This window comes from Melanotaenia boesemani, chromosome 8 (genome assembly GCF_017639745.1).
Source record: "Melanotaenia boesemani isolate fMelBoe1 chromosome 8, fMelBoe1.pri, whole genome shotgun sequence".
NCBI lineage: Eukaryota > Metazoa > Chordata > Actinopteri > Atheriniformes > Melanotaeniidae > Melanotaenia > Melanotaenia boesemani.
The window spans coordinates 34,117,234-34,141,503 of NC_055689.1; the positions used below are offsets into that span (position 1 = coordinate 34,117,234).

General features: G+C 39.1%; 3 protein-coding genes across 11 annotated transcripts in view; 2 read left to right on the forward strand and 1 right to left on the reverse strand.

The window, feature by feature from the left end:
* LOC121645114 (zinc finger protein OZF-like) overlaps positions 1-24,270 on the reverse strand; it is a 352,747-nt gene that overhangs the window by 86,330 nt on the left and 242,147 nt on the right. The window lies entirely within an intron of this gene.
* LOC121645104 (zinc finger protein 568-like) lies at positions 2,728-7,197 on the forward strand. Of its 2 annotated transcripts, none has more exons than XM_041993483.1 (3): positions 2,728-3,074; positions 4,150-4,479; positions 5,404-7,197. In XM_041993483.1, exons 1-3 carry the CDS (start codon positions 2,903-2,905, stop codon positions 6,555-6,557), a joined length of 1,656 nt encoding a protein of 551 aa, XP_041849417.1. In that variant the 5' UTR covers positions 2,728-2,902; the 3' UTR covers positions 6,558-7,197. The 2 variants fall into 2 exon arrangements, with proteins under 2 accessions (XP_041849417.1, XP_041849418.1); XM_041993484.1 differs by having other exon boundaries at positions 2,730-3,074; positions 4,153-4,479.
* The window catches only part of LOC121645098 (zinc finger protein 420-like), a 1,096,702-nt gene continuing 1,081,542 nt past the window's right edge, over positions 9,111-24,270 (forward strand). For 4 of the 8 annotated variants that reach the window (XM_041993469.1, XM_041993465.1, XM_041993463.1 and 1 more), the window contains exons 1-2: positions 9,111-9,381; positions 12,353-12,571. In XM_041993469.1, the coding sequence (XP_041849403.1) occupies positions 9,210-9,381; positions 12,353-12,571 (391 nt within the window). In that variant the 5' untranslated portion in view covers positions 9,111-9,209. Of the gene's footprint in view, positions 9,382-12,352; positions 12,572-18,500; positions 18,660-18,814; positions 19,103-19,731; positions 20,162-24,270 lie in introns of those variants that run through there. The other 4 variants (XM_041993473.1, XM_041993472.1, XM_041993471.1 and 1 more) reach the window with 3 other exon arrangements.

Below are 24,270 nucleotides of genomic sequence, written 5' to 3' on the forward strand. Positions count from 1 at the left end.
ACTGCCTTCCTGACTTCATCAGCAATAGTTTGTTGTATTAAGAGACTGATAACGTTATTCACTTTGTTCACTGTTCGTTTTGAGAACAGAGTAACGAGTGACCCCTTCCTTTCCTTCCAGTCTCATGCAGCATTTTATTCTTCTTGATGCAACGCAGATATGTTCTTGCAGGCAGACATCATATTTGATCAGCAGCAATATAGTTTCCGAAAGATTTCCAAGATCCAAGGTTGTATTCTCAAGACTATAGCCAGCTTCGTGCATGTGCATTAGCATTGTAGCCATGCTTGCCAATGACCTTGATGACTTTAATCTCACGTTCCTCACTTGCTCTTGGTGTGATGACATTTGTTTCTCTGTCAGTAAGCTTCCAACATAAGCTCTGTTAACCTTCAATAAATATGCCTCTGCACTATTTCATCAGCATTTAACCTGGACTAATAAAATGTTCTTCACTGGCACAGTTTTGCAGCTATTTCTGTGTTGGACTAGGACAGATGTGGGCACATATTAAAGGCAAAATAAGCAGCATTGACACCTAGTGTTTCAAATCAGAACTGCAGTTTCGCACAGGTTGCCAGTTTGTGAGAGGACTGTTCTTTTATATAGTCTATGAAGGACGGAGAACATAGCGCCAGCAAACATCATGATGACGAGTGAAGATGATTCACACACACAGTAAGTTGCTATGCTTTGCAATGCTAGTGCTAATTTCATGTGCTGATAGCGTAAAATAGAGTGTAAACAAAAGCTACATTAATCAACAAATGCCACGCAGCAGCAGTTTTTTCCCCTTAGTCTCACTTAATAAGTTAATTTGATAGTAATTACATAAATTTATAAGGATAAACACACTATTCACTTGGCCAAAGCATCATTACATTTGTTGTTGTGAACTAACAGGCCACCAATTTACTCCACTAATACATCCATACAGTCACACAAATTCATTTAATGAGTGCCGAGAAATGAATGAGACTAAAATGTTTGTAAATCAAGTTAAACTTTTTGGTTAATTTAAGCAAAATTCCAGTGCTTACCTGTCGAGGAGAAACTTTGCCAGCTCAGACTTCTCCACCTTGCAAAAGATTCTCCAATATTGATCCTCGTTTTATTCCATTTTGGTTGTTTGCTTTTTTATGCAGGATGCCTAGGCTTTTTAGGTTTTTCTGAAACTATTTCTGGTCCGCTTCTTTTACTAGCTTTAATACCTGAAGGCTGCTGCTCTTTTGCCGACATAAAATACCAAACGCTTCTGTTGTTTGGCAACCGTGGGGAGTCCCATATCATTGGATAAGGAACCAGGAAGTAGGAAAGAGCAACACAGCGCACCGAAATTATTCCGGCACAGAACTCTTATTTTGAAGGAGGAAAACGTGACAAAAGACATTGTTGATGTAGGAGACAGATTGTTTATAGGGAAGCTTCCTTTTATCCCTCGCAACAAATGAGAACATTTTCAAAATTACTTTTACAGAAAAAAATTATTCAGCCTTTAACAATTATTTTATTTTGTCCAGGTAATAGCAGGAAACCCTAATTATGACCTGCTGTATGTCAATGGTTGGAATATCCATGTGTAGTTTTATGTTTGGGCTGATGTAGGGTTTAATAATATAGCCAAAAACCACTGCAACATTTACAATAGAAACTGTTGAAACTCAGCTATGTCTTTGGGGGTTTTATCCATTAAAAACCACCACCTCCTTCCCAAGGATGCAAGCAGCAGAGCCAGACAGTCAGGCAAAGCTGCATAATCCTCCCAGCACTTGGAGCCCAGTGTTGTTTGACCAATAGTCAAGGCTCTGCCCCCGAGATACGCCTTGAAAGACATCTCCCCTCACTTACATAACAATGCAGAAATGCATATTGAAATGTAAAAAGGAGACAGAAATAATACACTTCCACAAATATCATCAATGAACAATATCATCTTGGGCATAAGTGCACACAGCTTATTCAGTACTTGGTTGAGCCAAAGAGCTGGACAAATTTCTAACTCATTCTGTTGAGTAGAAGAGTTAAGCTAAGTGTGGAAATGCTCCTTAAACAACAGAATCTTTAGCTTTTAAAAGTGGATAAGGACTCTGCAGATCAGATGGAGTTAGATAGATCGTTCCACCACTGGGGGACAACAGATCTAACACGTAAAAGGAAAATAATACAATAATAAATACAGGAATAAAACTAACGGAGGAAAGAAAGGTTAAAAAGAACCAAATAAATTAATTAATTAATCTGAAAATTACATGAAAAATTGATAAATAAGAGTATAAATACAAATTCAAATTAAAACAATTGAAAATGACAATGAAAATTTAAATTCATAGCACATTTTTAATGGGAAAATATTTCAACATTTTTTGTATAGGTTATTGGCATTATAATTTGCTTATTGAGCTTTTTTAAAACATTTTTCTAATTTATCTTTTATTTTGGCTGTAAAAGTCTCATATTATAAGAACAACGATTTTACAGAATTCAAAGAAAACAGGATGAATGAGAAGTTGAGGGAGGAACTATAACACACTCAGATTTGGAGCCACAGGAACAGCACACAGGAAAACGGAACCGTTGTTGGACCAAGAAAATGAAACCGTAGAACATGTTTGACCAAACTGTTGGAAATATTAGGAGGAAAGAAGACAACTTAGTCAAAACCTGGATGAAACAATATACTGAATATCTTTTGCATTTTTATTATTTATTAATTTTAACGACATTCAGGTCCACGCTCTATACCAGCTGTTGGCGGTAATGCACCAATTTATGCCAACCGCCATCATAAACGTAGAAGAAGAATGGGCATCCGGCGGAAGTAAACAATGAAAAGCTAATATCTGTCAGCTAGAAGACGGTTATGTTGTCATCTTTCAGCTGATTATTGAGTGTTTCAGCAACAATGTCTTCAGTTCAGCATCTGAGAGAGTTTATCAGCGAGCGACTAACTGCTGCTGCTGAAGAAATATTCACAGAGTTTGAAAAAACCATCGTCCAGTACGAAGAAGTGATCGATCGTCAGCGCAGACTGCTGGATGTCAGCTGGAAACCACAGATAAACTTCCACCCGGCAGGTATAGCATTAGATGTTCCCAGAATAATACTTCCAGGATAAATATCTTCCCAGCGAAGCGTTTTTAGGCTGTAACCTCAGTCTCCAACCATTGAAATTCATAGAAAAGTGTACAATAAACTACAGGAACATTTCCATCAAAACGAAGTGGTGATTAGGACAAAAAACAATCCAGTGTCAGATCATTTGGGGCCTGATCTATAAAGCAGATTCAACATATCCAAAATATATTTAAATTATCTGCTTTAACTAACCCTGACAAGTGCCATTTGATGTGCTATGAAGGGAGTTATCAACTCGGGCGGTTTGCTAACTTTGGATTTGTGCCCGTTTATGTAAAAGGGGCGGGGCTGACAGATGGTGACCAATCACAATCTCATATTTCTAACGGGCTGGAAATCAACACAGCATCAGCATTCTAATGCTTTTTTCCCTGAAAATTAACTTCACAGATGTTTCGTGTTCTCTTGTCAGTATGTGGAAAACAAATACAGCAGCCAGCTTTTAGAAAGATTTCCCTCTCACTCATGGAAGTAAGATCTTATGTAACCAAACGTTTAATTTAGCAGGAGCAGTGACAACTACACTGATTTTCCAGATACTAGAGGGTGAAAGAATGCAGTCTTTGAGGAGACAGATGGTTGCAACACATTGTGACTTGTGTTAAGACACAAATCACCCAACTTTGTAACCCCAGCAAAAACACAGAAAGAGGACAATATGTTGAACAAATTGTAATGAAAAGTGATGAACTAAGGAAATTCTCTCATATTAACTTTAAACAGAATCTCAGATGTTTGTCTGAAGAAACACTGGATGCAGGTAAAGTTGTAAAATGTTCCAGAGGAATTACTTAAATGTAAATCATAGTAGAAATTACATTAAAATATACTTGTTAGTAAAAACATTGAGACAATAATGAATTAAAGTAAATTCAAATTCAGTTACAATACAATTAAAAAATGACTGTATTAACCAAAATTAGAATTGTTGAAAATATGTAGATTCAAAGTAAATTGCTGTAACCTCATTACGTTATGACATTAATAATCAGGTTCTGTTGTTATTTGTCCCAGCAGACCTCCCACAGCAACATGACTATGAAAAGGAGGACATTCTATCTGACCAGCAGCTCTTTCAACAGGAGATGAAGTCCAGTTTGGACCAGGAAGAACCAGAAACTCAACAGACTGAAGAAGAGCAGGATGAAGTCCACATCAGTCAGGAGGGAGAGCAGCTTGTTCTAAAGGATGAGACTGACATGGTGGTTCAATGCAAGTCTGAGTCTGAAGAAATGTTCTACAGTGTAGAAAAGACTACCATCCAGTATGAGGAGGAGGAGGCTGAGCATCAACCTAGATTGTGGAATATCATCATGAAACCTCAAGTAAAGTTACAAGGAATAGGTATGTAAACTTTCAGTAGTCTTAGTGAGCTGATGTGTGTTAAATGACCAACTATACTAAGGGGATTAAAGACTGAGTTCAGTTTTACTCACTGATACAATTTGTTAATAATAAATAATAACTTAATGTAATTTGTTATGGCAGAGAAGAAATTCAGCCATTCATTCATCCATTGGTCCTGACTGAAGTAGTGACTTATATTTGCCTTTTGAAGTCATTTTGTTTTCGCAGCGTTTTAGGGTGAAACGTCCCTAGATAAGTGACTGGAGCTGTCCATGGTGCTGAATTATTTTTAAATGGCCTTTTGACCCAGGACTTATGGGTGTACAAATTTCCTTGAGTTGAAGCATCCAGTATTCAGCCATTGTAGTGTAAGATGTGTTTTTGACCAGAGTGTAGATCTTGGTAATATTTTGGGTTTACAACCCTGTATATATTAAGGTTTTAATTGTGTCTATATGTAAATCATTTATGGTGAATCCCAGCATTTTGTGGACATTTTTCTCTCAATTTTATAACATAATTAGAAGCATTTAGGCTTTTTTAAATATAGTTTTTTTTTTTAGTTTTGCTGTGTTGTTTAAAACAGAGCATGCATCTAAATTGTTTTTCATATTGTAGTGAAATTAAATAATATTGTCCAGTGCAAATTTGAATTGTTTATCTCATTAAATATTAGAGGTACAAAGCCAGAATCAGTCAGATAGTAAATGACCCTGTGCACTTTTTCTTGCTAAATATAGGTGAAGTGTCATTCAGTGACAGTTGCCAAGCTAATGCTTTGCTAAACAGTGTTCCATCATTGATATTTTTAATCTTTTAATTTATATTAACTAGTAGTTGCAAGTATATTTTTGAATCCTTGTCCTGTCTGTTATGAGGCAGATTTCAAATTGTGTAATAATTCTCTTATTGTTTTTCTAGACATTTCACAACAACATTTCTGTAAGGAGAAGGAAGAGGTTCTCAATAACCAGCGTCTCTGTAGCCAGGTGAAAAATTCTAGATTGGACCAGGATGAACTAGAACCTGCACAGGTCAAAGAGGAACAGGAGCAGCAATCCACCAATCAGGAGGGAGATCAGCTTGTTCTGAATCAGGACACTAATCCTTTTATAGCGACTTCTAATGATGAGGAAAGTAATCACATCAAAAAAGAACCAAACAGCAACCAGCTCTTCTTTCACAACTCTTTCCTAGCAGAGCATCATGTTCAGGAAACAGACAAGTTTGTTTTTTCAGGGTCTGCTATAAATACAGAGCAGATGATGAGCAGCATAAACAGAAGTCATAACAATGTAGGTAACTCTTCCAGGCCAAATAGTTACCGTGGAAATGAAAAACAATCCAAAAAGACTGTTGCATGTGACATTTGTGGAAAGGTCTGTCATTCTATGTCGCTAATGAAGCAGCATCGCTATGTGCACACTGGTGAAAAACCCTACCTTTGTAAAATCTGTGGAAAAAGTTACCGTCAAAGCAGCAATCTAACTGTTCACATAAGAACCCACACAGGCGAGAAGCCATATTCATGCGGAACATGTGGGAAGGGTTTCACTGGCAGAGGCAGTTTGACTGTCCACATGAGAACTCACACTGGAGAAAGGCCATATTCTTGTAAAACATGTGGGAAAAGATTTAGTCTAAGTAGTCATTTGACAGACCACATGAGAACTCACACTGGGGAAAGGCCATATTCTTGTAAGTTGTGTGGAAAATCTTTCAGTCAAAAAGGCACTTTGATAGGCCACATGAGAACTCACACAGTTGAGAAGCCACATTCTTGTAAAACATGTGGGAAAAGTTTTAGGGAAAGTGGCGCTTTAACATCCCATATGAGAACTCACACGGGTGAGAAGCCATATTGTTGTAAAACGTGTGGAAAAGGTTTCAGTGAAAGTGGTACTTTGACGTCCCACATGAGAACCCACACAGGTGAGAAGCCATATTCCTGTGAAACATGTGGGAAAAGCTTCAGTCGCCGTTATGGTTTGAATGTCCACATGAAAACGCACACAGCAGGAAAGCCTTATTCCTGCATGTGGGATAAGTTACAACAAAAAGAAGTGTTTGACTAACCATATCAGAAAGCATATTTATGAGAAGCATCTGGAAACATAACAGTAATGTTTGGAGTGAAGGAAGCAGAGGTGGGGGTTAGGTGTGTGAGAGATTTTTATTCACTAATAACTGAGTTTGCCTGTAAATGGTAAAATATAAATGAATTCTGTTTTTCAGTATAGTCCTGAAAAATGCATTAAATCTCTTCAACACTAACCAGTGGTTCAGCTAACAAAGCCATGAAGCATCAAAGCATCTGTCATGTCATGTTAATCTGTAGACTAAATTACAAAGCTAGCCACTAGGCTCATTTCATGGTTGCTCTGTTTGCGTATTTCAAAGTTTTCTTTGTAAAATGTATTTTATACAAAAAGATAAGCTGCATATGCCTTAGAGACAGAAAATGTCTGAATTCTGTGTCTTACAGCACCTGCAGATGCACTTCTCCGTGTTTCAGCATTTTGCTGCCGCTAGTACGTCAGCTTTGCTGTGGTATAGAAAACAACATAACAACCTTTTTCATGCTGGGATGAAACAAAATTTTTCTCATCTGTGTTTCTTTGCTATTTATCCTCTCTGGAACTTTATTCTGTTGCTTATGAAACTGAGAACTGCATGTATGATTGTGTTGGAGTATTTAATTAAACAGAAGATTCTGTGCAATGTGTTGATCTATTATTTTCTCAACTTCTATTTAGTATTTAATAATACTGATAATAGTAAGAGAACTTGTCTCCTTACCATGTGTCATTTTGTCAGGTAACATTATCAAAGCTGTCAGGCAGTTCAGAGAGCGGAGGAGATGCTGAGGAAGGCTCGCAGCAGCAGCAGGTGAGCTTTAGTACTCAGATTTGTGACAGTCTACGTGATTTGATCAAAGCCATTTTATGGCATACTGAAAGGTTTACCTGACATTCACATGATATTAAACAGACTTAAAAAGACATCTTTTGTTTGGTACAAACCCCCACTACATTGATTTTATTTTTCTTTTTAAAAACTGTTTTATTTGTCGAACAGATGTTAATAAAGATAAACAAAAATAGCAGAAAAAAGGATCACAAAACAAGGGGATAAAAGGAATTTATATCTTTACAGCTATACAAAAGAGGTAGGAAAAAGTAAAGGAAAACACAAGAACATTAAATTCTACCCCTCTTCTAATGTTCATTACATTGAATTTAAATTTTAAATAAACTATCTTGTGTGTTGTACAAATACAGAGTGATTTTATTTTCACATGGGACTTCAGCATATACAGTACATATATTCCTGACTGGCTAAACTTTTTTGGAGTTAATTAAGGAGATTCATGGCTGTGCAGAAAATGAGGATACTGGAAATCTGCACGGAAAGTGTAACTGGTTACTTTTTTTATTATTATTATTATTATTATTATTATTGTTTTATTACTATTTAAGACACACTACATAACCTTCTGACTTTAAACTCTGCGTTGTGGACCCTTTGACAGCTCATTGACATCTATTTCTTGCATTTCTGGAGCCAGCGCTATCCAGAGGCGCCCTGAAGCAGAGAAACCATTTTGTCCATTTTGTTTAGGTTTGAAAGGTCCGTACAGTAAGAAAAGATTAAATATGAAACATGCCAGATAATTGGGATTGCAGTTTTCTTAAGAGAAGTTGAAGAAAGAAAAAAAACTGAGTAGAGATAGCAGATCTAGTTAACATTTCCATTGCCTCTAATACTTTTCATACTTACTGTTAGCATGTCTAAAGGAGAATGTCGGTAACACTAAACACATTTATAACCATTTTGATCCGCTCTGAAACTGATGGAGGCTCATTGTTCAGCTATTTCCCAGGTATTGCTTCCAGCAAATAACATTTGTATTAAATCCTGTTTTTTCAGAGGAGGAACATTGTTGGGAACATTTCCCAAATAAATGACACTGAAGTTAAGATCAAGATCCAGTCTAGTTATTGATCAGATTTTCCCTAAATTTTTCATTCATTAGGGGAAGAAACAGATTAATTACCACACAGTCTACAAAACAACGCCTGTCGTCAGAGCTTTTGTGCTGTAGTTGTTTTAATTTTGGTGTTATGAAATGTTGTATAGTGTTTTTCCATTTAAATTCCCTCCATTGACTTAAGCTGGAAGTTATATAGTGTGTCCTGCTTATATTTAACCAAATCTCTTCTGTAAGCATTATATTGGTAGTTTACTCTCATCTATAAACACTTTGAGGTGACTTACCTTTATGTCTAAGACAACTTTTCCACCCAGTATCAGTAGCCAAGTACAACACACAACTTCACATCTTATCATGCCACACATCCCCAAAACCAAGTCTTCGTTTGTACAATTGTCCTGTTCATTTTTTACGTAAAAACACTGTTTTTAATTCTGGAGGCCATTTTTAATGACATATACTTTACCACGGTCTGGCAGCGCTTTTTTTCATTTTCTAAGAAAAATTCTTTTTTTTAAGGATCTGAGATGTTCTTTTGCCTTTGACATCCTGGTCCTCGCTCTATACCAGTTGGTAGCGGTAATGCACAAAGTCGTTGCGTGACAACCGCCACTAAAAGCGTAGAAGAAGAATGAACACCAGGCGGAGGTAAACAATGAAAAGCTAATATCTTTGAGGTAGAAGACGGTTGTGTTGTCGTGTCTCGGCAGAATATTTCAGAGTTTCAGCAACAATGTCTTCAGTTCAGCATCTGAGAGAGTTTATCAGCGAGCGACTAACTGCTGCTGCTGAAGAAATATTCACAGAGTTTGAAAAAACCATCGTCCAGTACGAAGAAGTGATCGATCGCCAGCGCAGACTGCTGGATATCACCTGGAAACCACAGATAAAGTTAATCAGAACAGGTATGAAACACTGGTTTAAACTGGACAGATTTTACATTAGTACTTACAGGATAAAAATCTTCTCAGTAAAGCGTTTTTAAGACATAAGCTGCGCCTCTAACCATGGAAAGCAACAGAAAAGTGGACAGTAAGCTACAAGAACATTTTCATCGAAACAATGTGGTGGTAAAGATCCCGGTTTCAGATCAACTGGACCTGAATTACAAACATACATAGAAGCTTCCTTGACCTAACTAACCCAGAAAATAGAGATCCCTGCCAGGTTGAAAATCAAAACAGCGACTACTGCTAAAATAGGAGGAAAAGGTTAATAGAGCAACATATCAAATAATTACAGCAGCCGACTTGAGGAGTTTAGAGCACTGGTGACTTGAATTAAGATGAACATATCCCACCCCTTCTCACTCCACTTCAAATGCACTAAGAGGGCTATATATATATATATATATATATATATATATATATATATATATATATATATTAGTCTGTAACTATAACAAGAACCTCTATAATCTACTTAACACTTTTGCTCCAATCAAACACAGACATGTTTCCTTTTCCCGTTCTGCTCCATGGTTCACTCCTTCCCTCCGCAAACTCAAAGCTAAAGGGCGCCGGCTTGAACGCCTTGCCAAGAAAACTGGACTCAGTATCCATAAAGATATGTATAATAATCACATTCTTCTATACAAAGACTGCATTAGATCAACCAAATCTGCATACTACTCTGCTATTATCTGCACTAATGAAGGAAATTCCAAATCCCTCTTTTCTCTGTTCAATAAAATTACAAGACCCCCGGACTCTTTTCCCTCACATCTCAACTCAACTGACTTCTGTAACTTCCTTTTGTCCTACTTCACTTCAAAAATCGACAACATCCACCAACAACTCGCTTCTGAAGGAGCTGCAGCTTCCACTGCAGACTTTCTTCCTCCATCTTTCTCCATCATTCATTCATTCTCAAGCTTCACCCTTCCTTCTCAAACTGACATATCTGAACTGATTCAGAAAGCCAAACCTTCCACCAGCCCACTTGACCCGATCCCAACAGTCTTGGTAAAGTCCTGTCTCTCCTCACTCTCTCCACACATCACTGCCATAATTCACTCCTCCCTCATGACCGGACATGTTCCACTGGCCTTCAAATCAGCTGCCGTCACACCGATCTTAAAAAAACCTGGCGCTGATCCATCTGACCCTAATAACCTCCGTCCAATTTCCAATCTTCCCTTCATCTCCAAAATCCTTGAAAAGGTTGTTGCCTCCCAGCTTCACCAACACCTCTCTATCAATAATCTGTTTGAACACTTCCAGTCCGGCTTTCGTCCACTCCACAGCACAGAATCAGCACTTCTGAAAATAACAAATGACCTTCTGATGGCAGCTGATTCTGGCCTCATCACCATCCTTATTCTCCTCGATCTTACTGCAGCATTTGACACCATTTCTCACAGCACCCTCCTTAATAGACTGGCATCCATCGGCGTCTCTCATACTCCTCTTACCTGGTTCACTTCATACCTGTCCGACCGCACACAGTTCATTCACATTAAGGATCACTCATCACAATCACTCCCCGTAACAGCCGGTGTGCCCCAAGGTTCTGTCCTGGGGCCTCTTCTGTTTATCATTTATATCCTCCCGCTTGGTCACATTTTCCGCAAATACAATATCAACTTTCACTCTTATGCAGACGATACACAGCTCTACATCTCATCAAAACCAAATTCTTCTGTTCCGCCTTCATCCCTCTCTGACTGTCTTCTTGAAATCAAGACATGGTTCTCTTCCAATTTTCTTAAACTCAACAGCAGCAAAACAGAAGTTCTCCTTGTCGGCACACCCACCACTTTAACCAAATCTCACAGTTTCTCTGTTAACATTGACAGCTCTTCTATTCTCCCCTCCCCTCAGGTAAAAAGTCTCGGCGTCATTTTCGATAGCACCCTTTCATTTCATTCACACATTAATAGCATCACTCGGTCTGCCTACTTCCACCTCCGAAATATCAACCGCTTGCGTTCATCTCTCACTCCACATGCTGCAGCTATCCTCGTCCACAGTCTGGTCACCTCAAGAATCGATTATTGCAATTCACTTCTTTTTGGTCTCCCCGATAAATCACTTCATAAACTACAGCTTCTTCAGAACTCTGCTGCCCGGATTATCACTTGCACACCTTCTTTTCAACACATCACACCGGTTCTCAAACAACTTCACTGGCTCCCAATAAAATTCAGAATCAACTACAAGATCCTGCTTTTCACCTTCAAATGTCTCCATAATCTGGCCCCTCCATATCTGTCTGACCTACTCCATATAGCTACTCCCTCCCGCACTCTCAGATCATCTTCCTCCATTCACCTTTCTGTGCCCCGTGCCCGTCTCACCACCATGGGGAGCAGAGCCTTCAGTCGCTCTGCTCCCCAGCTCTGGAACACACTCCCACCTGAACTCCGTAACATCGACTCACTTCCATCATTCAAATCACAACTTAAAACTCATCTGTTTAAACTGGCCTTCTCACCTTAATGTTTTTAACTGTCTGCTGCATGATGTTTGTTTTGATGTTTTGTCTTATGTTTTAACTGATTTTAATTGTCTTTTGTGAGGTGACGTATATATATATATATATAATCTAGAACTGAGGAAATTCTGTTTTATTTGATTAAAATAAATATGAGATATTTGTTTGCTGAAACACTAGAGATGTATTAAAAGTTGCAAGATTTCATTTTGAAAACCTGTAGAGGATGTTTAAGGACTAAATAAGACTAAATAAATGTGCTCAGTAGCGAAATAATGAAGTGCCACGAACAAATAAAAACAGACTTCAAGTCTGACTAAAAGAACAATCGAACAACATTAACATTAACAAAAAAGTAAAAACACAAAATATTTGCGGATTCAGGGATGCTTTTAGGTCATCGCATTGATAATCTGGTTCTGTTGTTATTTGTCCCTGCAGGCATCCAACAGCAACATGACCGTGAAGAGGAGGAAGTTCTTGCTGACCAGCAGCTCTTTAATCAGGAGATGAGCTCCAGTCTGGACCAGGAGGAACCAGAACCTCCACAGATCAAAGAGGACCAGGAGGAAGTCCACATCAGTCCGGAGGGGGAGCAGCTTGTTCTGAAGGATCAGACTGACATTATGGTTCAATGCAAGTTTGAATCTGAAGAAATAGGTATGTAGACTAATGTAAATGTTTATTTCTTGAAGAACAGCGAAAATATGGAAAAAAAACTTTGATAAATGGCATACATTACTGTAAAATTCAACACCAAACTTAATGTCTAAATACTGACATAGACGGTTTACCATTATTTCTGACCTGACTTTGATTAACAACAGCTGTTTTTTTTTAACCTTCTGTACGTTTTACCACTGAGGAGGTAAAAGAAAACAAACTAGAAAGATACAGTAATTATTTTAGTGTGTTGTTTTCAGCTATGCATGCATTCAGTCACCCTTGCGTGGCCTCTTGATCAAAGACATTTGGGTTTACAGAATTTATCCAGTATTGAGCAAGTTTAATGTAAGGGTGCTTTCACACCAGGAGAGACCAGGAGACTTGGTTCGATTAGGTACTCTTAAAATCTTCGCAAATTTGTTTGGTTTACTTTCACACTGCTCTTTACTCAAGCGGTCTAAACTGCCTTGACCATGTTATACAGTTATAACAGCTGCTCGCTAGGGGGCAGATATTGCCTGAAACAACCACTGACCAAGAAAGAAGAAGAAGAAAATCTCTCTCACTGATTGGCCAGAATGGAAAACAGCTCATTTATTGCAAGTAAACAAGGAAGCATCAATAAATTTATTTAGTTTTGGTGATTTTGTCATCTCATAGGAGGTCCACCTTAATATTCAAGTAAAAAAAAATGCTGCAGTATTTCCAAACATTTGTTTTATTTAAATTAATAACAGTTTCCACATATTTTACTAACTCAAATGCAAACATCAGTCCATGCATTATTATGTGTAGTTGTACTGAACATGTAGTGCAGGGGATTTTTCTTACTGAATAAGTTGGCAAAAATCCTTTAACTGGAAAAAATCTCTGAGCTCACGTGCAGCATTTTACGTCTGTCCAGAGACCTGACAGCATTTCTCCTCACAAAGTTTAGCTACATTTGTTCTGATAGAGGTCACAGAACCCTGAGTACAGCTTGAAGATGGTTATCACTCAGCCTGGACCTGTACTTGCATTTATTAAAGTTCATAGTTGAGAAAAGCTTCTCACAGAGATATGTGCTTCCAAAAAGGCACATTTTTGACAGTTCTGGGAAGGATGGAGGCAGTTCCGTCAGAAGTTGTGCAGTCATGTCCCTGCTTTTCTCTGTCTCTCTCTGAACTTCGTCTTTTGCATCTTTTGCTCTGCAAATCAATAAGTTTAATTTTCAACACACACGTTGTCCACAACAGCTGAGAGGGAGTCTGCAAACAGCTGGAAAGTGTCTTGATGGCCTTAAAATCAGCAAATCACTGATCAAACCCCTGCAGCAGGTTATCAGTAGCAGACGTGTAGTCCTCCCCACAGAATGCTCGACCCTCCTCCACAAGAGACTTGCAAGTTATGACATGGCTGAGCTTTTTTGCATAAAGCTGCCTTTTCCAGAGCTTTAGTTTTGATGTGAACGCTTTCACACCATCGTAAGCTGCTGTGACGAGCTGACCAGGCCTCTGCAGCTTCAGTTAAGTATGTTCAGCTCCTATGTTATATCCACCAACAAGGCAAGGTCCATTACCCACCTGGGATCATTGAATTCAGGAACATCCATTCTACCGTCTTCCATGAATTTTTCCACCTCTGCTCTTAACACAAAAAATCTCCTCAGAAAATTTCCCCTGCTTAGCCAGCGCACCTCAGTGGAATGAAGTACATCACCATGCGCTGCCTCAGTTTCTTCTAACAGGGCCTGGACTGGCGGTGCTGTAAGCTCCTGGATCTGAAGTCACTGAGACATTTCAGGACCGCAGACTTGACGTGTTCATATTTCAGACATTTGCTGTACAGTACCTGTTGGTGTATGATACAGTACAAACAACTGCTGGATCTGTGTTTTCCTCCTCCAACTTCCTTTGTATCAGTGCTACCAGCCCGTGTTTTTTACCGGTCATGCATGGCAAGTCTGTTCTACGGTTAACGCGTGTGCTCCAGCACGTCACACAGCTGCAGACATATATCCATGGTTGTGGTGCGTCCATGCATCGGACACACACTCAGTAACTCCTCTGTTACGTCCAGCTGTTCACTGATATCCTGTATAAAAAAGGCTAGCTGAGACTGTGCGTCATGTCCGTGTTCTCATCAGGAGCCGCAGAGTACGAAGTGAAAGTTTGTGCTTTGTCACATAACTGTTGTCACTCGATAAGTCTCTAATGCGTTCCGCCGCTGTGTTTGCAGACAGAGATTATTGAACAACCTTCTCTTCTCCAGACAAGATATCAGCAACTTGCAGCAGTTTTCAGAAACTGTCCTTTAGTTAACGGCTTTCCTTTTTCTCATGCTGCTCCCCGTTTTTAGTCGAGTATTGGTGTTTGAGATTGTATTCCTTTAAAACCATGACTTTTTCCTTGCATATCAGGCATGCTGGACTTCCACTTAACTACACAATAAAATACACTAATCCCTCGCTGTAACGCGGTTCACCTTTCGCGGCCTCGCAGTTTGTGTATTTTGTGTTCTGCGTCCTGAACTTTGAGTGTGTTTAAACAAGAGAGAAAAGAGTGAAAATTTTAACGTCTGTCTGAGAAAAGCGTATAAAGTGCGTAGTGAGGGGTTTTACAGCCTTAAATCATTTATAATAATTGTAAAAGATAAAGCTGACTACTTCGCAGATTTCTCCTGTTGCGGGTTATTTTTAGAACTTAACTTAAACGAGGGACCACTGTACTTTCAAAAATATTGTTTCAAATATCTTTGAAACAATTCTGTGTTCACTGTCCACCTTTCTTTTCTGCTGCTAAGCAAACTGCTAAGCACAGATAATTGTGCACCTTTTGGAAAACAAAGGCACGGCATGGCAGTGTTGGGTGGGCCGGATGGAGGGGGAGGGCGGGCCGGATATGGCCCAAGGGCTGGGAGTTTGAGATCCCTGGTGAAGATCTTTTGGTGTAAATTAATTTTTATTTATTTACACTCCTGCAAATATTTTGGTTTTGTTTATTTCTGTCCTGTCTGTGAATTTCACATGATGTTGGAAAATTTGTGGCTGCTTTGTCCTAATTTGTATGATAAATAATAGTTTTTTTTTTTTGCTAGAATATTTAATTCCATTTTGGTAACCCTTTACAATAAGGGTCCCTTAATTAACGTTAGTTAGTGCATTACTAAGTATTAATTAACTGTTGAATAATGACTAACATTGTGTATTACTTAGCGTTAGTTTGAATATTACCTAATGCATTAATAAGCAGATAATTAATATTTACAACTAACTCTGACTTATGTGTTGTTGAATTATGTTATTATTTGTCATTATGTATGCATTACTCAGCATTAATATGTCAGTTAACATATTAGTAAACCCTTAAAATTTCTCAAGTAATTGTTTACTAATGGTGTAGATTTGTAGATTTGAAGTATTAATCTACTAATGCTTCCCTATATGGTGCACATTCCTGGCTCAGCATTAATAAACCATTATTAATGTGTGCTGTGTATGTCATCAGGTAGCCCTTAACTGATCTTAAGTAAGGTATTACTTAACATTAGCAGCCTGACCTAAGTCTTAATAAACATGAATGCATTACTTAACCATAGTTAATCATTATCCAATGGTTTTTTTTTTTTTGGACACTTATTGTAAAATGTAAACATTTAACTCCTCAGAAATGCATGAGTGGTAAACAAGCATTACTTAGCCATTATTAGTTAACATGTAGTTGAAGAAATCACATACAAAACATTTTATACATTTTGTTTAGAAGTCATCAAAACAGATGCTGTATATACAGATCAAGTCACAACTCAAGAACTGAAATAATATGAACATTCAGCCCCTTTAAGAGACACATTATGTCAACCATGTCTGGATGTTTCCAGTTCAATTTCTCAGTCATGGAAAAGGTAAAGCACTATTACAAAATCCTGCTGTAACTTGCCCTGATGTTCCAGTCTCGTCCAGTCTCGACCTGGACGTTGGGGATCACGTGACTTGGTCCTAATTAACTTAACTTAACAATTTGTAGCAGTTAATATAAAAATATACCTTTCTCTTATGTAAAATGGTAAATGGTCTGTACTTATATAGCGCTTTTATCCAAAGCGCTTTACATATACATCACATTCACCCATTCACACACACATTCACACACTGATGGCGGAAGCTGCCATGCAGGGCGCTAACCACGACCCATCAGGAGCAAGTAGGGGTTCGGTGTCTTGCTCAGGGACACCTCGACATGAGTTCTCCAGGCCGGGATCGAACCGGCAACCCTTAGGTTACAGGACGACCACTCTACCCATTGAGCCATGCCGCCCCCTCTGAAGTGACTCTCATCTATCACCACAAAATGCCTCCTTCCCCCGATTCGCTGTCCTCCTCTCCGACGTAGTCTCTCTATAGCCGTCACGCAGACCTACGTCAGTTGCTTTGCCATTCTCGAAAGGGTTCATGAGGACCCAGCAACGTTGTCCATCATTAAATCAAGCTGGCAAAACTGAGGTAAGCAGTTTTTATTTTTATTTTTAAAGTATATGGAGACTGTATAGGCGTCGAAGACTAAACTCTGAACTCTTTTTAGAGAAGTGCAAGCCAGTCAGTCATGCGTAACCATCTTGATGTCCTTTCTACATCTGTGTAGGAATTTAAGGAATCTTTATGCAGTATGTCATCATTAATTTACTGTGTCAAAAGTAGAGATAAGTTATGTCAAAATTTCTATTCAATTCCAGAGGCTTTAATGGCATAGAGAATTCAGTGTCAGCAAACAGAATGCAGATGTTAGCCTTCAAAGAAACTTTTGCCATTTATTGAAAGTTGCAATGTTGTAAAGCAGGCCTAGCTAGCGAATGACCAGGAAGGTTATCCAAAAATGTTAACTAATATTATTTACCATTCAAATCAGTCAACAGAGGCAATTCTGGGCTGATGGGGATAGACTAACAGAGAGTGGGGATAAACAGGCAGTGGGGAGAGTGACAGGTGGGAGACAGTGTGGAAAGATTGGGTAGATAGATGGGTAGACTGATGGAGAAATTGAACTGGAAATATCCAGGTATGAGTGATATAATGTTTCATGTTTTTTAAGAAGTTGAATGTTTATTTTTTTTTAGATATTAAGTTGTGACCTGATCTGTATATACAGCATCTGTTTTGATGACATCTATCACCACAAAACGCCTCCTCCCCCCGATTCGCTGTCCTTTTCTCAGATGCAGTCTCTCTATATCCGTCACGCAGACCTCCCTCAGTTGCTTTGCCATTCTTGAAAGGGTTCTTGAGGACCCAGCAACGTTGTCCATCATTAAATCAAGCTGGCGCAACTTCAGTCCTTGAGAAAATCTTGAAATAGTACACAATAAGTTCAGTCAAAACCCAGTGGCTTAATGTACTGTAAGTTTAAACAGTTTTGGCTTCTTATTGATGTATTGAGTGTAGTGTTGTCAACTAAATTTAAAATATAGACAAATATTGCCACTGAATGTTTAAAACTGTTTTGATAGTAATTTTTTTCATTATCAGTACTTTAGGATCTACTGTGAGTGGGATAACGGCCAGTCCACTCTCAATACCTCAACATAGGAACATTCTGTTTATATTTTATGGGGAGGTAGTATAGTAACATAAATATGTAACTTTGGTGGTGTATGTCACTCCTTCACAGACAGACCTCGAAGAGCAGTATCCTGCTTATACCATGGTCACTTACGAAATAAATAAATATTAAATCAATTATTAATACGTTAATATTGTTTTTTATTGTTAAAAGTTTTTCACAAGAAGCGGCACAGTGGACTATTCAATATCTATTATAATATCATGTCAGTCGTATCACTCTTCTAATAAAAGTGGTGACTAACAATAACATTAGGGAATGAAGCACCATAAGTTAACCATTAACAAAAGTTAGATAATTTTGGAATTCCTATGTCCTGTTCTGTTTAGACAATAAGAAAGTGGTTGTGTCAAGGTCAAGTGTCAAGGTTGCCATGGACAAACTGAGAGAGGAAAGGGACAAGTGGAAAGCACGTGCTGAGTTCCTGGAGGAAAAACTTTTGGATGTCACTATAGAACGTGACATTTGCAGGACTCATCTTTCTGATGGTAAGTGATGATTCTAGGTTACTTTTAGGATATTTAAAGATTGATGGACGTGTACAATGTGTATTTAAAATTTTTGGCATTCCTGTGTTTGTTTTGTAAGTGTCTATAAACAATAAGTAATCAAGTTGATTAACTATTAATCCTTGCATCCATAGCTTTGGCGAGTCTCAAGGGGGCTAAACCGTCACAAAGAGAAGACAGAGATAATGAAGAGGTGAGGGGATCTCAGATGAGCGACAACAGTGAAGAAGATGACTGTGAAGATGACTGTGAAGATGACTGTGAGGAAGACTGTGAGTCCAACTCTGATTCCTCAGAGAGTTTCGATTCATCGCCGGACAGAAAGAGAAAGAAGAAGAAGGGGAAATGGAAAAGAAAGAAGAGTGGGGCGACAAGAAAGGAGAAAAAGACGAAGAAAAACAAACGTTACTTTCGCCAGCGGGGTAAGTAAAGTGTATTTCTTGGCTGGCTCGGGCTGTATGTGTTCTGTTTGTATGTTTCTACATACATTCAATATTAATATACTCAATATTCCTTGGTGGAAACTAACTGAATACATTTAGAAAAGTATTGTACTTATGGTAAGAACACTTTTAGGTACTTGTGCTTTGAGTATTGTTATTTTATGTAACTTTATACTCCAACTCTATTACATTTCAGAGGGAAATATTGTACTTTCTACTACACTTCAATATATATATATATTACGTCAATAATCTTGTACAATATTCATTATAGTTAAAAACTAAACCAATGATCCCAAACACCTGAGACAATGTAATTTTGATAAGTGAGAAAGTAAACTAACTACTTACATTGATTTAGAGTGGCACAGGGGTGTGTGAAATTGCACTGCCGGTTTCCTGGTATGAATATGCTAATACTGTGTATTGTAATATTCATGATTACTGATAAGTAAACCCCACCACTCCACCTCTTTTGTTCCTAGATTTTTTTTTTTTGTAAGGGACACAAACAGCTTTACAAAACGATGATTGCCTATTGTTTTTCTCCTTGCAAATTTCATGATTCTGATGAAACATTCCTTATTGTTTTTGTGTGTTTATATTAGTTGGAGGACCAGGTGATGTGGTGAAGCGGTACAAGAAAGTCCTTGCCATTTACCAGACGGGAAAGAATATGGCCAAATCTTTTGAGAAGTATGGGGTAGACAGACTTACTATTGTGAAAACTGCAGCAATTGCAGAGCTTGCAATAGCTGCTCCAGAAGAATATGATCAGGTTGAGAAGAGGGGGACGGTGACAGAAATTGCTCAAAGATGTGAGGAGGTTATTAAGGCCAACCAAGTCATTTTTGCTAAAATAACAAAAATGAAAGATGCCAGAAAGCTCCTACGCATAACAAAGAAAGTTTAGATGAACAGACAGTGGAAAGATAGAAAGAGATGGGGGGGCAGACAGGTGGGAGACGGTGGAGAGGCTGATGGGGATAGACTAACAGAGAGTGTTTCATGTTCTTTAAGAGGTTGAATGTTAATATTTGTTTCAGTTCTTGAGCTGTGAGTTGATCTATGTGACTGTTTTGATAAGTTCTAAATAAAATGTTTAAAATGCTTTGTATGTGATTTCTTCAACTACATGTTAACTATTAATGGCTCAGTAATGCTTATTTACCACTCTTATGCATTTCAGAGGGGATAAGTATACTTTACAATAAGGGTCCAAAAAAGCATTCAGTAATGATTAACTATGGTTAAGTAATGCTTATGAAGCCTTTATTAAGGCTGCTACTGTTAAGTAATACCTTAGTTAAGATCAGATAAGGGCTACCTGATGACATACACAGCTCAGCATTAGTAAATGATTACTTAAGACATTACTAATGGTTTATTAGTGCCGAACCAGGTAATGTGCACGACATGTTAATACCTTGCAGCTGACGTCACAGACGCGTTCCACTGCGTTCGAATGCTTGCCGCCGCCATATTGAGTACCTGCGCTGAGTACCTGAACCACACAGGTAGTCGGAGATGCCGTCAAAATGCTGTGCAGTTGGGTGTGACAAAAAGAAAGGAGACCGAGATATAGCTTTTTAGCAATTACCAAAGGAAGAAGAACGTCGTCAGAGATGGCTTTCAGGTTAACTGGACGTCTGTTCAGTGTACATTTCATATCAGGTGAGTTTCAATGCAAGCTAGGAGAGCTAGCTTTAGCTAGCGGGGTTTGATGAACAAACTTTTCAGAGAAGTAAGTGATTAGATTAAATCCGATTAGACCCTTTGTGCGACAAATGCATTTGATTAGCATTTATATGAAGATCTTTCAACAGAGGTAGCAGTTGTTAGCTTAGCTTACATATCGGTCTACAGCAACAAAAGTTAGCTTACACCACAACAAGCTAAGCTGCCAAAAGACGCTCCTCTGCAGTCTGTGCTGTCTTAATAATAACTAACAATTGGTAAAACAGCAGCGGATATTTTAATCGTTTCCCTATTTTTTTATTTATGGCCACTTCTGTGCACTAGCAGCATTTATAGTTTTCAGTTTCTGTAACTTCGGGTGGTAGGTCAGTGTTGATAGTTTATTGTGCTTAGATCAACTTAAGATATTTCATTCATCTGGTTACGTGGTTGTAGCTGCCTGGAAAACAGGTCGAGTAATATTAACTGAAACCTCTGTCTCATCAGGTGCAAAAAGCCAGAACCCACTAAGCCCAGACTATGTGTCAACAATATGTCCTCATCTAAGTTCTCCCAACAAGCAGAAGAGGATTCATCAAATGGCAAAATTAGCAGAGCTGACAGAGGAGGGACGGGAAAAGCAGGAGAGGACAGACAGGAGGAGGACAACAGTGACCAGGAGGACCGAGGAGAGGACAGACAGGAGGAGGACAACAGTGACCAGGAGGACCAAGGAGAGGACAGACAGGAGGAGGACAACAGTGACCAGGAGGACTGAGGAGAGGACAGACAGGAGGAGGACAACAGTGACCAGGAGAACAGAGGAGAGGACAGACAGGAGGAGGACAACAGTGACCAGGAGGACCAAGGAGAGGACAGACAGGAGGAGGACAACAGCGACCAGGAGGACCAAGGAGAGGACAGACAGGAGGAGGACAACAGTGACCAGCAGGGGGAAGGAGAGGACAGACAGGAGGAGGACAACAGCGACCAGGAGGACCAAGGAGAGGACAGACAGGAGGAGGACAACAGGGACCAGCAGGGGGAAGGAGAGGACAGACAGGAGGAGGACAACAGCGACCAGGAGGACCAAGGAGAGGACAGACAGGAGGAGGACAACAGGGACCAGCAGGGGGAAGGAGAGGACAGACAGGAGGAGGACAACAGGGACCGGCAGGGGGAAGGGGAGGACAGACAGGAGGAGGACAACAGGGACCGGCAGGGGGAAGGGGGTGCCCAGCAGATGAATGACAGGGAGGAGGCTGGATTGGAAATAGATGGTTCCTGTAGTAATGCAGCTTGTCAACTCACAATTAAAAGATTAAATGAGGAATGTATGAGATTAAACACTGAAATCCGTAAGATTAAAGGTCAATTAAATTCATTATCTTTCAATCAAGAAAGTTTCCAAGGCAAAGATGAGAAAGTCCACGAGTTAACCGATCTGCCTTCTTATTGTAAACTGATTGTATTCTCTTTTATATCATCTTTCCTTAAAGTTAAGTCATGTCTGTCACCTTTCCAGCAGCTGTTACTGACATTAATGCGTTTGAGGATGAAGCTGCCACTTTTCTTTCTAGCTTATTTGTTTCATGTATCAACACCAACTGCTAGTCGGGTTTTCATCACCACGCTGAATGTTGTGTATTTCAGGCTGTGTAACATTGTGAGGAGGCCGAGAAGAGATCAGATTTTAATTAGTCTTCCCATGTGTTACAGAAAGAACTTTAAAAATTGCACCAGTATTATTGACTGTTTTGAAATATTCATTGGAAGACCTAAAGACATGAGAGCACGAACACAAACTTATTCACAATATAAACATCATAACATAGTTAAATATTTCATTTCTATAACGCTGCAAGGGCTCATTAGCTTTGTTTAAAAGGCTGGGGTGGGAGGACACGTGATAAATATGTGACGGAGCGTAGTGGATTTCTTGACCTGTGGTCCCCTGGGGACGTGGTTCTTGCAGACAGAGGGTTTAATGTAGCAGAGTCTTTGGGACTCGTCAATGCACGACTGAAGATACCTGCCTTTACCAAAGAAAAACGACAGCTTCCCCCAGAGGAAGTCGAGTCATCACGGGGACTGGCAGCAGTGCGCATCCATGTGGAGAGAATTATAGGACTTGTAAGGAATAAGTTCACTATTTAGCAAGGAACTATACCCACATCACTTTGTTATTCAGCCCCAGATGGACTCAGTCCACTAGACAAAATGGTGAAAGTGTGTTTTCTGTAATCTTTGCCCTCCTGTTGTTCCACCAGAGTGACATGCAGAATGAATCATCCCAACCCACAAAGAACTGCAATTTCAATAAATCTGTGAATTTTGTTTAACAATATGCTTGTTTCATTTTTACAATATTTTAACATTTTTAAGGTTTTACCACAGAAGAGAAACATGAAGCCGTTTGTCAATGATTTTAAAACCATGACACATACAAAATATAAAACAAGAAAAATAAGACATTATCAATCCTCTCCTCTTCCCACCTCATCTTTTCATTTCTTTTCCTCTAGCTCTCCTCTCACCTTCCCTCTCCTTTCATTTCCTCCTCTGCCTCTCTCACCATCCTTCCTCATCCTTTTATCTCCTCTTTCTCCCTCTTCCCTCCTCCCCTCACTTATACTCTCCTCTTTCTCTCCTCAACTCAGTCTAGATTTCATGTAAAGTAGGTTCAGTAAGTCAGAATAAAATCATTAGAATGAAAACATTAGGAAATGTAACCTTGGGCTAAATATAATAAAAATAAAGATTCTCAAATGTTTTTTTTTTTTACTATTTCTGATGCATAACAGCGGAAGGTCTCATTTGTTCTGTACCTTCCTGCATTCATAACATCTCCACACTTGTGGAACTTTTGTCATATGCAAGCAGGACCTGTGGAAGTGTCGTCTGCACTGTTATGATTTACAGATAACGACATCCTCTGGTTCTCCCTCCGGTTCACCACAGTAGCATCCCGAATAGCGCTGTTGCTCTGAGGTTGGGGAGACCACTGTGCGTGGTACTGGGTAGTACTTTCCTACTGTGCGTGGTACTGTGTAGTACTTTACCACTGTGCGTGGTACTAAGTAGTACTTTCCAAGCAGTTCTGGCAGAAGTCCAGTTTTGATGAATTGCACTACTCTGCTATATGTCTCACTGAAGAGCACTTCATCAAACTGAATGCGCTGAATAAATGTTTCAGTCGGACTCCACACAACAAAGTCACAATACTGCACACCCACAATACGCATATGTGCCTGAACTTGTGACGTGTATTTGTGACTGGCCTTTAGTGTAATCACATTGTTCTTTTCCATCAGACAGAAATTTGTGTTGGTTTTACAGCTGTTGATAATAGAGCTATCTTTGAGGACAAAGGGACATTTTATCTCAAGCACACCTCTACCATGGCAGACACAGTTAACAATCCCATCTGGTGAAGCACCAATCCAGGGCAAAGATGGGTTGATGATGAG